Below are 17,170 nucleotides of genomic sequence, written 5' to 3' on the forward strand. Positions count from 1 at the left end.
AAGTCTCAGCACCTGGGGCTTGTGGTGGACGCTGTTGTTTGGTGAACACGGTACCCATCCTTGCTTTCTCTGGCAACAATGCCAGTTTTTCTTTGCACAACCGTTGATTTTCACTTCCAGCCTCTGGGGTTCAGATGAAGCTAGCTCTGCTCCCTGGTTCCAAAGTGGTCTTGTCAGAGCCAGTGCCCAGGACTTCTGCTAGCTGTACTGAGAAGGGTCTTCCTTCTCCACGGGGGTAGCATGCAAAGCTGGGGCCGCCTCTGTCTCCACAGGGAGTTTAAATACAAGGTACGGGCAGGGTGTGTGGAGCCATGAGGGAAACTGCAGGAACCCAGTGTTAGCAGCAACTGAGCTGTCACCACATTTAGGCCAGACAGACGAGGAGAAGAAGGGGATTATGGGCCCTAGAAGGAGAAAGTCAAGTAGAGGAGGATGCCTTGTTGGAAAGACAGAGGTGAGAGCTTGCTGGGACAAGAAGCCCAAGATGCAATTGAGTTAGCAGATCCACACTGCTGGAGCCAGGTGGTGAAGGCAGAGTGGGAAGAGATAATGTAGGGGAAGAGGAGGTCAGTATGGATTTAATGGTAAATGGCCATTGAATAAATGCCACCCTGGAGGATTTTAAATCAGATGTCAGTGATCTGATTTCAGGTAGAGAGATGCATTATATACTGAGACAAAAGTGGAAGCAGGCAATTTAGCCCTTAGGAAGCAACTGTGGAGGAGGAGGTGGGGGCCTAGATGAGGTGTGGGGCAGTGGAGGAGAGTGAAGTGGTGGGATTCAGGTGCACAGACACAAGTGAAAGTGGGAAGGGGCTTGTGGTGAAAAGTCATATGACCTTGGCTTCTCCACTTCTCTGAGCCTCAGCTTCCTCTTCCAAACAGAGACACCACCTGTTTCACAATGTAAGTTTGACAAACGTAGTGACTAAGAGTATTGCTTTTGTCAGATTTGGATTTGAATCTCAGGTGGGTACCAGCTGGGTGTCCTTCTGCCAGTCAATGATAGATTGTAGCATTTATTGAGCCCTTGCTATGTGCTAACCAGTACAATCCTCCCCAAATTAGCATACTTTTGTTATTTCAGTTTGCAGGAAGAGTAGCATGGAGAGAGCCAGTCATTTGTTGGAGGTCCCAGCCAGGATTTTTCTAACCATCACATTGCCCTAACTTTACTGTGCCCCCCCAAAGTGAGATAACAATAGTGACACTTACCAGTGTGGTTGGAAGGATTCAAGAAGCCTGGCATCTGTGCTGACCGTGTGGAGCCTATTTTGGATTCTCTGTCTCTCTGTCTCTCAAAAATAAACAAACATTAAAAACAAAAAAGAGGCCTGGCAAATAGGCGCTGGTTAAATTATTACTAGAACCATTATTATTACATTCTTTGTATTTTTCCGAGTTTTTGCTGGGCGCAGGCGTCACTTGGACAAATCCTTTGGATTAAAAAACAGACCTGTCAGGTGAAGGGAAAAAAACTGCAGCTGCGGGCTTCTGGGTGGAGGCTCGGGGTGTGGCCGTAGGGGGCGTGGACTACAGAGTGGGGTGGGGCCAAAGGGAGGGCTGGGCTAGAGGGGCGGGGCCAGGGCTCGAAAGTGGAGGCTGGGGGCGGGGCCCTGAGGGAAGGGGCAGGATTCGGGAGGGCGGCGCATGCTCGTTGATGCGGCCAGCTCCGCCGCCGCTGCCGGCGCCACCGCCCACTTGGGGCTGGCCAGAGGCAGGCAGCCGGGGTGCAGAGTAGGTAGGGCTGGACAAGCGCACGGCCATGGCCCCGTGGCTGCAGCTCTGCTCCGTCTTCTTCACGGTCAACGCTTGCCTTAACGGCTCGCAGCTGGCCGTGGCCGCGGGCGGCTCCAGCAGAGCGCGGGGCGCCGACACCTGCGGCTGGAGGGTAAGGAGAAACTTCTCGCCGTCCCCAAAAGCGCGGCGGGCGCGGTGCGCACAGGTGCTCGCGGGCAGCTGAGCCGGTGCAGACGTGCCTGCCCTTCGCAGAGTCAGCGGCAGGGCTGGGATCCCCGCTGCTCCCGCCCTTCTTTCCCTCCCGGGGTGCATGTCCGCCAGCCCCGGCCCGGATGAAAGGGGCCGCCCGACCCCCGGCTTTGTGTTGCTAATGAGGCGCGGTCACTGGCTGGGGTCCGGCTCCCAGAGGGCGGGTGAGAAGGGCGTCCCGCGGCGGGCGGGAGAAGGGCGCCCCACCCTTTGTTCCCGGACCGGTACCTCCTTCGCCCCGGGTCTGGGATCCTCCGAGCTTTCCGAACTGGGGGCGCTTTGGACCCGGCAGTGGGGGTCTTCCCGCGGACCTCCGGTTCACAACTCTGCAAAGGCCCAGGACTGCCAGAGAAGGGACCCAGAGCGCAGGGGAGGGATGCGCCCCCTCTCGTGGCCGCATTGTTACTTCTAGGCTGTGCAGTCTTACCCCACTTTCACCCCAGCCCCGACTCCTGACTGGCTGGGAAATTTTGCTCGTCGTCCTTCGTCTAGAGAATGGTCTCACGGATGACCTACACCCCCTCTCCCCGTCCCCAGCTTGACCTGCGGATATTTTTCTAGACCAGAGGGAGGCATGAGTTTATCACCTCGGTCAGGAGCCCCAGAGGAGACTGGAGAGGTGCACAGATTTCGCCTTGTGCTTGGAGACTTCCCCCAGTAACCGACCACTTTGATGCTGTCCCGGTGGCGGGCGTGGGGTGGTAGGCTGTGTGCGCGGGGATACTGAGTTCCCACCAGGGTTTCTGGGTTTGGGCGGCGCCAGAACAGGGAGAGTGCATCTGTCTGCCCCTCACCTCCCACTGAAGCCAGGGCGGCCCGGCGTCAGGGCACTCAAGGCCTTCAGACATGTGGAGAGGACATAGGCAGCCACGAACATGACCTTGTCTGTGCTTCGGGGGCTCCAGTTTCTTCACTTGGAAAATGGGAATAGATGGAGATTTCCTAGTTATCCCAGCACTGTTTCTCTGAGAGATGGGTCATTTACTTAGAACAACGTTGTGCCACCTCTTCTGGGATGTTCTGAATGGCCTCAGAGCAGTCCAGGCCTAGCACCTGGCACCCTTTTAGGATCTTAGGCTATTGCTTTCAGCTCTTTTGCCCCACATTCAGAGAAACGCAGTGCAGAAAACCAAGTATGAGGCAGCAGATGGGATATCCTCAAACCCAATAGCTTTGCTATAGACAGCTATAATACACCCTTCCACCACATCATAGTGAATATAGCCTTCCTTTTTGGGTAAAACATCACCTTTTCGTACTCTGTCCCACATTAGTAAAATATCACTATTAATTATATTTTAAGATACCGAGTTTTTCCCAGTATGTAGATAAAAAAGTTTTCCTTAAGGCTGTCTCATATTGACTTACTGATCCTGATAAACTTACATTTTTTTTTAAGTTTATTTATTTATTTTGAGAGAGTGTGTGAATGGGGTAAGGGCAGAGAGAGAGGGAGAGAGATTTCCCAGCAGGCTCCACAAGGACACAGTGCAGAGCCTGATGCTGGGCTCGAACTCAACTGTGAGATCATGACCTGAGCCAAAATCAAGAGTCGGATGCTTATCCGACTGAGCCCCCAGGTGCCCAAGATCCTGCTAAACTTTTTGGGTCTAAACAGGTATTTTGGCTTTTGAAGAACTGTAGGAGCATCACATGCATTTTATTCTGAGTTTTCATATGACAGCATAGGTGGATCAGTCCTAATTGCTGTGTTTCTGCATTGTCTAGGTGGCTTTATGTGTCAGTGCACAAAGCTTGTGAAATCTTAATGCCTTGGGTATAATAGTGACCTAAAAGAGCCAGGCTGGCGGTTTTGTTCTCTCTGCCTGTGGGAATGTGTCTCCTAACTGTGCATTCTCCACAAGTTAATAGTGGCCCCTGGTCCAGCAGGCTTACACTCAGGCTGGCCTCTTTTCTCCCACCACAATTCCTAGATGGGAGTGACCTTCTCAACAGCTTTTACTTTGGTCCCACTAATCCTCTCCTTGGGTCATTTTCATTCCTTCTTGAATGAGCATGGAAGTCTCTGGACCATCTCTCAGATTCTACACTCTTTCCAACCTGATACATGGCTGCTTCCCTCCTGGACTTGCCTTTTGGTACATCTGATGGAGCCACCAGCTCTCCCCAACCCCCCTTGCCTACCTGTCTTGCAAGCCCACCTTTCCAGCCTGCTCCCTAACTTTTGTGCCAGCGTAAAGCTGCTGAAGCATACTTTCTCTGCTCCTAGGATGCCTTCCCCCTGGCCAAAGACTCAGCTCAGGTGATGCCACCGCAGGGAAGACCTCCCTAAATGCCATTCCCGTTGGTTTGCTTTCTCATGCAGGTCCTTGCACTTTGGTTCCCACCAGACTACCATCTCAATATTTGTTCACATCTGTGTCTTAGGATGGTTTTCCTTAACTAGATACTTCATCTTAGTGGCCTCAAAGCCTGGAGCCCTGTAAGTCTTGGCTGAGCCCAATTAGACTCTGCAGCCTTCCTGTTAAATCCTGTATTAAGTGATATATTTTAGGAAGTGGATGGGAGAGATGAGAGCACTGAGCCCCAGTGTCCTCTCCTTAGCACGCTTTTGCACATGCTGTTCCTGTCTGTGTTCCTTTTCTTTACCCCTCAGCGTCCCTTCTCTGCTCGAGCAGCACTTCCTGCAGGAAGCCTTCTCTGCCCCCACCTCCCTGCATCAGTTCTTCCAGAAGTTGCTCTGTCAGAGGACTGGCCAGTGAATACTGGTGAACAGTGACTTGGGCATTCGATTCATGTCTGAGTCCCCTACCAGATAGTGGTGTTTAGCCCGTAGATGTTGGTCTCAGTTATGAGGTTGCTTACAGTCTAGTTGGGGCCATGCAGACATACAAGAAGGGTCGATTGTGTGTGAGGCAAACAGGAGACAGTTTCCTGTGGGTCTAGGTCACATGGAACCTGAGAAGGGGACACCAGGGTGGAAAAATGAGCCCTGAAGGAGGGGCAGGATCTGGGTGCTGCCGAGGAACTGAGCAAATGACCCCCTTGATCTCCATGGAGCATTTGTTCCACGAACTCTTGCCCCTGCAGGAATGTGTATTTTCCCAGGACTTGCAAGGTAGACCGCAGCCAGCTAACCCACAGGAGCTCTGCTAACACACCTCTCTGAGGAGCCGGCCTGGTTTAAGTGGTCAGATTTCACAACCTCCCCATTATTAGTGGGACAATTAAGGGACTGATACCATCTTGAACACAGCTCAGTGTTTTAGAAATGAGTTGTAGGCACACTTCCTCAACTGCTTAAAAAAAAAAAAATCTCTTAGGGCCCTTGCCAGGTAAACTATTGGAATAATAAATAGTTTTCCCAAAGAAGTAACAATTTCTAAAACTTCCTGAGGGGCTAGCATCCTCATTTACACTGGACCTTAACTCTTGTTTCTTGATAGTGGAATGATTGTGTTTGTGATGGGTAACTTTATGAGGTTCCCCCCCCCGTCTTGCTGGTTGTTTGAAAAGCATTTATGGAACAAAGAATTAGGCATCAGCTTCCACAGGTTTTTATTTAGTGGCATTTTCTGCAGTGGAGAAGGAGGGAACAAGAATGCCTTCCTGGCTAGGTGAGGTACATCTTCTCTGGTCTTTTATCTCTGAAACAAATGTCTAGCCTGCAAAAAGCCTGCTCCTTCAGGAATTCAGGAAGCCAGAATGCTGGCATCGTCTTTACAATGAAGTGCAAGTTTCCCATTTAAGGCAAATAACTTCATTTCGAAAGGTAGGAAGGAATAGGGTGGTACTTGGAAAAGAAGTTCCAGCTGGTTAAAATTTAGGTCCTGATAAAAGTCCAATCCAAGAACTCTCCTTGGCTGTGGGCCCAGGCATGTTTATTTGATTCTGAATTGGATGCGTTTTCATTCACTTGCAGCTCATGGCTCCCCAGCCTGCATCTGGTCGGCCTGTCTTGTGGCCATGTCTTCCATGTTGTACATGCTCTTGTGTCTCTTACAGAATTCTTCGTTAAAAATGACTCAGCCCTGGTTGACACATTTTTCAGAGAGACGTTTTTATAAGAACTGCAGTGCTTCCCTCCGGCTTGTCTTGCCATGTTAATTGGGAATTCTGTCAGCCCAAGTCCACCTTTCTTGAACCGCCCTCCCTTGTCTCCCCTCCCCCATCCATCCCTCCGACCCCCAGAGCCCCTGCAGTGCCTGGGGCATTGTGCTAGTTATTAACAAGGGGATACAGCTGGGTGGATGAGAACAGCAAGTAAGTACCGGCTGTGGGCCCTTTCCCCCTGAACGCAATTTCTCAAAGTGAAGTCCGGGAGCTTCCACTATCAGGATTGCCTTGGGAGCTCGTTAAAAGGCAGATTCAAAGATAATGCCTCCAGAATGGGAGTGAGATGGGGGTTCAGTTCTTCTGATGCACTCTCAATGATGAGAGCCATTGCTTTCAGAAGACCAGGCTTCCCCAGGCCAGATGAGGGAGAGAGAAGCCACATTCTAAACATTTAAAATCAGTTTGACTTTAAAGTACTTCTCTGGACTTAGAGAGGAAGTGGAGACTGTCAGAGCCCCCGACCAGTGAGAAGGGTCAGGCTGGCTAAGGGGATCCTGGGGAGGCAGCTGGGCAGGTCACCCTGGTTTGGGTGGGTGCCTTTAGCCTGGGGTTGAAGGGGAGGTCACGAGTGAAGGGGGACCCTGACTTCCATGGGTTCCTCCCCAGAACAGCTGGGCTTGTCTGGAAAACAGTCTTAGGAAAGAGTAGGGTAGGATCCAAATCGTATTCTCTGCAGTTCAAACCTTACAGCGTCCCTACAAAGGAAAGAACTGCTAATGCTTTCCTAAGTCTGTATTTTAAGTTGAGTATTTTTCATGCTTCATTTGGCCTAAAATGTGTGTGTGTGTGTGTTTAAGCTTTTAGACCCTCTTTTCCCCTTATTGGTCCCTGAGCTTTTCACACACCATGCCCAGCAGATGTCTGCTGCTGCTGGGGCCACCCCATCAGCAATTAATTGTACCTTTTCGTTTCTTACTGCCTTTACCTCTGATGGATGAGTTTTTAGGCTTCAGGAAGCTCGCCCCCACCCCCAACTCCTCAGTTGATAAGAGTATGGGCGGAGAGGCAAGGGCTCAGGTACCCCTAGAAGCTTGACAGGCTGGGGTGGAGGACAGTGCCCTCTCAGGAGACCTCTCTCCTGCACCCTACCCTGGTAGCTGAGACCTTTTCTGTTTCACATCTCCCCCAGATTTGGAGGTTCCCCTGCCCCTCAGGGGGCCTGTCTGTGCTGGTGCCACGGGCCCCATCTCCCAGCAGCCTGACTTGCTTGTCCTGTGGGAGGCAATGTCCTTCTGAGCAGTGTTTGTCTTGGCTGCTGGGACATTCTGAATGGTCCTGACACACGATTAGGTGACTGATGGCCCCACAACACATTGTCTCCTCCAGGGCCCCGGGGCCTTTGAAGCTCTTCCCTGTGGGAAGTAAAGAGACTATTTGCTCTATTAAAATGCCTTGGTATTTCCTCTGTTTAACCACAGGCCACTTCCTCTCTGCCACTCTAAACCCGGCAGGGCCACCGGCTGATTGAAAAGACACAAACCCAGGAGTGAGCACATCCTATTGAAACAGATAGTCTTACTGCAGATTAAAGCGGGGGGGGGGGGGGGGGGGTGCACATCTCTAAGAAGAAACCAAACTTAAGGGGGAAATGCTAGAGAAGCTCCTTATCTTGCTGGAAATGTAGCTTGTTGACACAATTCGCACTTCAAGTTCTGAGTACAGAATAGGGTACTTTTTGGTTTGTTTTTAAGAAGGGAAGCCAAAATTGTAACCAAATCAAAGAGTTTTTATCTAGTGTGGCAGGTTACAGGCATACAGTCAAGTGGATTTCTCGTTGTGTGAGTTGGAAACTCTTCATTATCTGGGAAGAGCATGATGTCTTCATAGAAAACCATGCCAGGCTTATTCTCTACTTGCAGATTCTGTCTGCTGGTTTCATGTGCTCAGAAGTCAAAGTAAGAAGTTTGTAGCTGAATAATACCAAAAAAGCCTCTGGAGAGACTGTCCCTCAACTTTCCCAAGCAGTTTCTTGAGAAAGTTTAATAACACCAGGCGTGAAACTAAAAATTACCTAAGTAACAAAGGCAGAAGATTGAAACCCTGTCTATACCCTGTCTTTGTGAGGGGCCTAACTAAGGAATAACTAGCTAGTTTCTAATGGAGACTATTATTTTAACATTTGCAACTCCATTGTTCAAAGCATCTGTGATAAAAACGGCTTCTCTTTTCTTTGGTTCCTTGTTTGGAAATGTTGGGGGAAGGTGGATGTAGCTAATTAAGGCTACAACATTTAAAGGGGGGACTTAATAGGTACCAGCTGTCCTCAACAAATCACTGGGTGGATGACAAAATAAAGATGTGATGTGAACACACATGTAATTCTCTTCTAAAACAGAAGTTGGCCTATAAATTGTCTGATTTAATAGCATGAATGGAAACTAACTCCATTAAAAAACTACTGTGTGCTTTTAAGAAGCATTTATTTTATAGTAAACCTAACGGTAAAATGTCTTATTTGCATAAGGCTGGTACCTTAAGAGTTGAAAGGGCAGTAGACTGCAAGTATTGGAAATTTTATAAATTGTAATTTTACTGTATGTTCCTTCATTCCAAACCTGAACTAATAGACATTAATCATGAGGCTTTTTTAATTAAAATTACTACATTGTAGGAAAGCTTGCTTGAACTTATCAGAGATGTCCTACAAAACTGAAGCAGCAACTTTGAAAGGGAATGGAAATTGATAGCATTAATTAAATGTTTGAGTGGATATTTACATTTCACACATTAAATGAATACTTCAAATGAATCCTTTTGCAATCGCAAGGGATTAGGCTTTAAATATAACCTTTTTTAGATTTAAAAAGTACTTCATTCCCTTAAAAACTAGGAGTTTTTCCAAGTGTTCTCATTTGTCAGTTTTTTTTCATTTCTCAGTTTTGTAGATTCCACCCCCTCCCCCACCCCCCAGTGAATGGTCACCCTTTAAAAAATGCTGGCTGTGGCCCCAGACTTCTGTTCTGAGATGGGGATAGAGGGAAGGTTTCCTTGGAACGAAGAAGTACATTTTCCTGAGACAGGCCATATGGTTTAAAAACCCTTTCTCTGTGATTTTATTCTGTCCAGGTGATTTCTGGTTTTTCCTCTCCTGAAATGCCCCCCCCCATCCCCCCCACCTTTCATCAGAGGAAAATGCAATGCAATCCAGACCAATGCAGGAGCGTTCAGCCCTAGCAAGTATGGTCCCTGCTAAGTGACAGTTTATCTCTGCCTTCCTCTCAAGGTCGCTCTGGCTAGGACACAAGCATTCACATGGTTAGGAGTTATTGTAACTGCTCAATATCTGAAGTTCAAGAAGACTTACATGGAGTGAGGAGGCAAGTCAGGGTTTTTTTGAGCAGCTACTCTGTGTCAAGTCTCAGTGTGGTTCTGTAGTTACTTATGTTTTCCAGGGAAAGGACAAAGATGGTAGGACCAGGTCAGGTCCCCCTGTCTGCAGTGGCTCCCCACCCAGCTGAGGCTGCAAGAAAAAGGCATTGGGGCCTAGAGACGGGGAGGTGCAGGAAGGATTCCAAGGTACAGGGAACTCTCTGCACCTCCCCACTCCTCCCAGAGAAACATGAACCACAGTTTCTGCTGCTTCTCATCCCAGAACATTCCAGCTTATGCAGTGGCCAGTGTGAGAAGCTGGGTAATGATGTGCCAGTGCCCGAGGCACTGCTTGGCACCCACCTTTGGAAATCTGGCTTTTTAGCCCATGTAACTCTGATCTCTTGCTCTGCCTCAGTTTCCCCTGCTTTGGAAGAGGCTCACCTTTCTGAGGCTTCTCCACACTGTGTTTTCCTCCTTCAGCCTCCCCATGTGAACATCACCTGTGCCAGAAAGCATGCATTTAGTAAAGTCAGACCCACCCCATCATGCCTCCAGATTTAGTAAGAATGCATCCAGCCTTTTGCAGTGATGGATTGAAGAAAAAGTGGAAACTTGATTTGTTTATGAAGAAGAAACTTCATTTGGATGGTTCCTAGGAGGCTTAGAAGAAGGGATTGGATGGCCGAAGGAGGCAGGCCCTGTCTGTGAGTGCATCCAGGAGGTGGGGGGATCCTTTGAAAGGAAAGTGTGGCTGAAAGAAAGAAGTGGCAAAGCTGGGGGATGGGGTGGGGACAGGATTATGTGGTGCCTTGAATTTTGCCTGTGTGCACCTGTCAAGAATGATGGGGCTTGGCAGGTTTCTCCAGCAGATGAGTGGTTTGATAAGAGTGACCCTCAGTGATCATTTCTTTATTCAGTGAGTATTTGGTGTTTTCTATGAACTGCAACTGGTTTCTGGAACATAGAGACAAGTAGAACAACAATACCAACCTGACCACCCTGTTTAAAATAGCAACCTGCCCTCTTTTCCTTACTTTGCTTTTCTCCACAGAACTTTTCACAATGAGACACACATGGTGTTTTCTGTCTGTCTCCCCCACCTTGGGGTCAGCTGCGTGAGGGCTGGGCCCGTATCTGTTTTGTTCCATGCTGCAGCAGGAGATCAGTGGCCAGCACATCGTAGGTTCCTCCTGCTTGTTCCTTGAATGACCAAGTGCTCTTCAGGAAATTAAAATCAGCCAGGAGAGGGATGGTGGCACAAGCGGATCTCTCTGACCAGGTGGCACAGAAGGCGAGCGATTGTCATACAGATTTCCTCGGAAGTTCTGTAGTTTCTTTTCCTCAACATTAGTGCCTCATGTGGCATTAGGTGCTGAGAGTTAGCATAAAATATGCTCCACTTATTCACATCATGGATTATTGGCACCATGTGCCCATCCTGGCCAATTGCTGGGCTGCCGGATGACTGAGGTGGCGATCGGGCCGGTATTGGATGGGGATCCCACTTTGTAAAGTGTTGGTTGCCTCCAGAGAGGATGTTTGGACCACACAGTTTACACTGCACTATGGATTAAAAAAAAAAAAAAATGTAAAAAGTTACCACCCAGTGCTAACGATGCATCCTGGTTTTGGACTTTATGAAATGACGTGAATGAAATGTTTCTCACTCCCAGGCAGCAGCCCCCAGCTGGTATGAAAACCCTGTCTTTTTAACAGAGGTACAGGTCTCTTTCTGTTTCATCCCCTCTGGTTGTGAACACGTTTCATTTTATGAAGTCACCAGACGGTCCGTCCAGAATCAAAGATGCTCTTTGCCTTCTTTCCAGGGCTGTGGGTTTGCCGGCCAGCTGTGGTAATGAGTTTTTGCTCTGCTTTGATTTTCATGGCTTGCCTCCCTGTGGGAGGAACTAGATATTTCTGATCTTACCTCTGCTCATATTCAGATCCAGCCAAGCAGTCAGTGACTTCCCGGGCTTTTTTGTGGGAGACTGTGGGAAAGGTCCTGGTTGGCTGGCTATGAATTAATGAAATCCTTAGAAGGCTTCACTAAAGATAGCTCCTGTGGCTTAAAAAAATAGCATTGCCTTTTTAATTTGAGAAAGAGGTCATGGAGTTTTACTGAAATTAAGCAGAGAAAATGTAACATCTGGTTGTGCTGCCCCAAGGCTGCTTCGGGGCGGCGGGAGGGAGCCGTGCTTTGGTTCCCAGTGTCTGACTCGCCCAAGGTGACAGTCACCCAGGTCCCTCATAAGGCTGCCTCTCTCATTGTTCTGCCTGGGTTTTGAAGTCCTTAGCAGACAGAAATTCTACCCCCACATCTTTTCACTTGAGCACATTTCCCATTTACTGAGCTTTCTTCCTTTTTACTTAAAGGGTCACACTTCTTTTTTTTTTTTTTTTTTAAGTGCATAGTTTTGGAATTGGTCAAGACGAGTGTAATTATTGCTTTTATCTCATTAAAGAAAGATGAGGGTGGATAATGGGAGAGACTTTGGACGGAAAGTGGGGGGTTTTAAAGAGCTGTTCTAAGAAGTTTTTAAATTAGTAGGCTTTCTGACATGAGCAGAAAGAGAATGATAAATTGCAGGAGAGTTTTAGGGAAAGGCATAAAACAGATTTTAAAGGACCTATGACTTTTTTAAAAGTAGAAACATGAACGTCTTGAATGTCTTAAATGTCTGCTGTGTGCACATCTCCACCCCCCTTGCCCAGTGAAGTGACTAATAAGTCATGTTATGTTTTTAAATTTTTATCTTTATTCTGGATCTATGCTCTGTGACGACTTTATGTAATTTTCCTATAAAAAACATTAGTAATATTTTGGGCATATATTTTTCTGAAACTAAACAGGAAGATTAAATTGTTGCTGTGTAGGTGGGCCAGTCACTGGTGCCTGGGCTTCTCTTTACTTTCCCTCCTGTATTTTGAATTCTGAAAATTTTCAAGCCTATAGAAAGGTTGAAAGCATGGTAAAATGAACACCTATTTCCCCTTTGCCTAGACTCACTAGTTCCTTGCCACACGTCCCTCAGTTGTCTTACATAGAGTCCTTCGTGATTTCTTTCTGAATCACATTCCAGATTCAGACAAGGATCATTCATTGCTTTTACATAGACACAGACATCCTGTCTCCTTTAATTGAGGACAGTCCTTTCACCTATTTCTTTGGTCCTTTGTAACACACACATTCTGAAGGGTCAGGGTTACTTGTGGTGTAGACAGTCCCAGTTAGATTTCTGATTGTTTCCTCATGATTAGGGTCAAGTTAAATATTTTGGCAAGATCCCTGTAAAGGTGATATGGGGACGTTGATATGTTACATGTCAATAGGTTACAAATAATGGGTGGAGTTGCAGCGATGATCAAACTTTGGTTTTTCTACTTGAAATTGTTGCCCACAGAGACCTTTCCAATGGTTTAACGCAGTTCAGTCTTGTATTGTCTTTTTTAAAAAAGCAATGCTGGGGCACCTGGGTGGCTCAGTCGGTGAAGCGGCTGACTTCAACTCAGGTCATGATCTCCCGGTTCCTGAGTTCGAGCCCCGCATTGGGCTCTATGCTGACCGCTCAAAGCCTGGAGCCTGCTTCAAATTGTGTGTGTATGTGTCTCTCTCTCTGCCCCTCCCCCACTGGCTCGTTCTCTGTTTCTCAAAAAAGATGAATAAACTTAAAAAAAATTTTAAAAACAATAAAAAGCTGGTGCTTTACATTAAAGCTTCCCTTTTACTTTGCTGAGAGTCCAAAATGCAGGGTGTCATGTAATCTCCTTGCTTAAAGACTATTTGAAATCAACTGTGCTCTCAGGAGTGTGGTGTCTGGAGAATGTTTAAGGCTTTTGCTATTCACACAGGCTTGTTGCAAACAGTTGTAGATATCGCCCTCAGCGACTGGGAACTGAGTTCCTATTAAAACCTCTTTTTGGCTCAGGCAGGTTTACGGTTGAATGCATCCTCACACCAAAATTCAGCCATTACTTTCCTTTGTGCTAAGAAAACATTGAACTTTATTTCCAGTAAAGGTCACTTCACTCAAAACATGTCCTCAAAGTCAGTTTCCAGCCCTTTGGTTCTGTGATTGCCTAGTGTCTAAATTATTTTATTAGAGTCCCTCACAGACCGTTAACATTAGTTTAACGTGAATTACTATCTTCTCCCTAATTACATGGCTTTTCTTTCTTTTCTTTGTCCTTACCCCAGATGTCAGGGCGTGTAAAGTAAAAGACGTGTAAAGTTAATATTGATTATTTTTCAAAGTAAGTTAAAATGTCAGAAAGTGACCAGTTGTTATTCTTACAGGGTACCAGGAAAGCGGCAGAGACAAACCCTCCATCTTTTATTCATAAGTCCGGGGAGACGGGGAGGGCACAGGCGGGCCTGTGTGCCCGGCGTTTGTTCAGCTTTCAGGACCGGGCCTCCTCCCCTGCTGGCCGTGAAATGTCATGCCGAGTTGTAATAGTGGGACATTCAGCATGCAGAGAATGGGCCGCAGAGGTTCAACTTTGCTTTTCATTTTCTTTTCTGGCACCAGGTCCCTAGTCCCCTCCTTGGCCTGACAGTAAAAGGCCAGAAAGCAGCAGTCTGGAGGCTGGCAGGGATGCGGTGCAGCCCAGCCCAGGGCCCTGCTCCTGTGCTGGAATGCGCTGGACACAAAGGCCCGGCCAGGGTGTGCCTCAGGAGGGGGTGGCGGTTTGCCTAAGCTGAGGCTAGTGGGCTGTGGTCACAGGGGAGAGCGTTCTTGTTTCCATGGCTGTGCTGCCTCTGGTTTCGGTGGGAGAGGGGGTGCAGAGTGCTTCTGATTTTCAGAAATCACTCGGGGCTCACCATTTCTGTGCAGAGGGAGGCACTGGGGCAGAGAGCTGAGGCCGCGAGACTCCGAGGGCTCAGACCCATACTTTGGATAAAGAGAAATCAGGCAGCATTTGCTAATAAGCAGGCCTAGAATTTGATTTAGAGCAAGAGTTCTCAATTGGGGGTGATTTGGAGACTCCCTGGAGACATTTTGGTTGTCACAATGGGGAAGAGGTTTGCTACTGGCTTTTTGTGGGTAGGGGCCAGGGATGCTGGCCAAACGCCCTGAAATGCACAGGCCGGCCCTCCCCAGTAAAAACTTACCCAGCCCAAGGTGTCAGTAGTGCTGAGGTTGACAGACCCTGATTTAGGGGTCCCATTTTAGCATTTGAATTTCTCAGCTCACTTAGCCTTATAACACTTTTCAACTTCCCTTCTATTTAACAGAAGCTGCTGGTTCTATAAATCTGCATTCAGGATGAATTTCTATTAAACTCTCCAAGACATATGATTTAACTATTGTGGTGCTCCTGGAAAGATATGCCCTGAATGCAACTACTATTTTAAATGCAAAAGACGATTTTTTTTTTTTGCCATAATTTGATCAAAGTAGCATAACCTGTGCCTCTGTTTTTGTTACTCACTGATGGTCTGTGGATAACATTACATTTTTTCAGCATGAAACCCAACACTTCAAATCCCTAAAGCAGTCTCAAATTTATGGTTAATAAAAGCATTTATTGTACTGGATGTCATCTGTTATATCACTCTGGGGCTAGAAACTGGCAAGCAGTGGACAGGAAATATTTTCATTTCAAATCGCTTCAATCTTATGGTCTAGGGGCAAAAGTGTCTGATTTCAGGAAAGCCACGGTGAATAGCATAGTAATGAATGCATTTTTAGTTGATTAAGCAGGCATTCTCTCCCTTTCAAACAGTCTTCTCTCTTTGGCTTGGTGGGGCTAAATAAACATGTGATGTTAAGTGATAGCATTTCTTGTGTTGGCCATGCTTTTCCTTTGATCATCTTAAACTTTTCAAAGTGTTTTCCAGGAATCCTCAGCAGAGCTGAGGCAAGCTGGACAGAGTGGCTACACTCAAGTGTTGACCCTCTTTGTAATAATTGTTTACTTTCTGAGCAGAGGACGTTTTCTGGGATGATGTTGACTCTTCCGAATTCCCCTTTAAAAATGGAATTTGGCACCTAGCCCTCGGGATCATGAATTTAGGAGGAGAAAGCAGTTTGACTTTTTTTTTTTTAATTTTCTATGGCTGCAATTTTATTGTAATTTGCGTCCTGATCCCCCACATCCATCAGATAAATAGTCAAAGTAAGGAGAGTTCCATCCAAAGGTAGCCCTGTGTGGTGATGATGTATCCAGGACAGGGTACCTTTTGTCATGACTGCTCAGTGCCTTTGAACATATTATCTGAATCATCGCTTCCCAGAGAACCTTGGAGGTAGGCAATTATTTCTGATGTGGTTCCTTTTTTTTTTTCCAGATGAGGATTCCATGGCACAAAGAGCCAGGAAGGGATTAGGATGGCAGGCCACGTGACTCGGAAAGGCCTCTCTCTGCCAGAAACCAGAGTCACAGGGTTCTTACCCTGCCCGTGCCCCCAGCAGCCTAGCTCACCCTGCCTTCCAATCACCCAGCCTGCGATGGATGTCTGCCATGTGCAGCAGAGCAGCTAATGGGGGTGGGAAGAGAGCAAGTCTAGATACCAGAGAGCTCTCTGCAGATAATTAGATTAAACTAGGATTCGGAGTTTACCCCAGAAGTTCCCAAACCTGGCTGAATATCAGAATCACCTAAGGAACATTTTGGGAGGGGAGGAGGGGGGGAAATCCCAGACCTGCTTAAGTGAGAGTTTCAGGAGAAAGCCAGGAATCTGAGGGTTTTTTTTAGGAAGCTGCCGGATCAGTGGTTGCCAGGGTTTTTGGGGTGGATGCAGGATTTGACTACAAAGGGGCTGTCCAAGGGAATTTTGGGGGGTATGATGGAACTGTTTGGTATGCTGAGTGTGGTGGTGGATACACAAATGTAAACATTGATAAATGTGTAAACTCATGGAAATGTTCATCTTACTAGGTCTAAAAACACAACAACAACAAAAAACTGCCCAGGGGTGCCTGGGTGGCTCAGTTGGTTAAGCCTGTTATACTCTTGAGTTCTGCTCAGGTCATGATCTCGTGGTTTGTGGCATTGAGCCCTGCATCCGGCTCTGTGCTAACGGCATGGAACCTGCTTGGAATTCTCTCTCTCCCTCTCTCTCTGCCCCTCCCCTGCCCACATGTGCATTTTCTCCCTCTCTCTCTCTCTCTCAAAATAAATAAATAAATATTCTTTAAAAAATGGCGGTACCTGGGTAGCTCAGTCAGTTGTCTGACTCTTGATCTCAGCTCAGGTCATGATCTCACAGTTGGTGAGATTGGGCATCGGGCTCTGCACTGACAGCATGGAAACTGCTCTTGCTCTCTTTCTCTGTCTCTAAATAAACGCTAAAAAAAAAAACCCAAAAACCTGCCCAGGTGAAACTGAGCTGTCACCTTGGTGTCAGATGAGGTGACAGATGGTGCCTGGTGACAGCTAGGAAAAGTTGTCCACCTGTGAGAGAATGACACCTGGAACTGCAGAGGCAGGTGGGTGAGTGCTGAAACCTCTTAGCCCAGTGCTGTCTAGTAGAACTTTCTGTGGTGATGGACATGTTTTTTTCTCTGCACTATGCAGTTCAGTAACTATTAATCACTTGTGGCTATTGAGCACTTGAAATGTGGCTAGTGTAACTGAGGAACTGAATTTTAAATTTTACTCAAATTACATTTAAATAGCTACACATGGCTAGAGGCTACCATGTTGGACAGCTTGCCCTTGGAGGCGGACGTTGCCATACTGCGGGGGGGGGGGGAAGCTTTGGCTTGGGGCTAGGTGCACACGGAGCCCAGTGATTCTTTATGTTTGAGGGACAATAGTTAAGTCATTCTAAGTAGAGAGGGAGACAGGA

General features: G+C 47.3%; 1 protein-coding gene across 2 annotated transcripts in view; it reads left to right on the plus strand.

Annotated features, from left to right (window-relative positions):
* The first annotated feature begins 1,670 nt into the window (after positions 1-1,670).
* The window catches only part of IL17RD (interleukin 17 receptor D), a 70,761-nt gene continuing 55,261 nt past the window's right edge, over positions 1,671-17,170 (plus strand). For both annotated transcript variants that reach the window (XM_027039035.2, XM_027039036.2), the window contains exon 1: positions 1,671-1,891. In XM_027039035.2, the coding sequence (XP_026894836.2) occupies positions 1,766-1,891 (126 nt within the window). In that variant the 5' untranslated portion in view covers positions 1,671-1,765. The remainder of the gene's footprint in view (positions 1,892-17,170) is intronic.

This window comes from Acinonyx jubatus, chromosome A2 (genome assembly GCF_027475565.1).
Source record: "Acinonyx jubatus isolate Ajub_Pintada_27869175 chromosome A2, VMU_Ajub_asm_v1.0, whole genome shotgun sequence".
NCBI classification, from domain to species: domain Eukaryota; kingdom Metazoa; phylum Chordata; class Mammalia; order Carnivora; family Felidae; genus Acinonyx; species Acinonyx jubatus.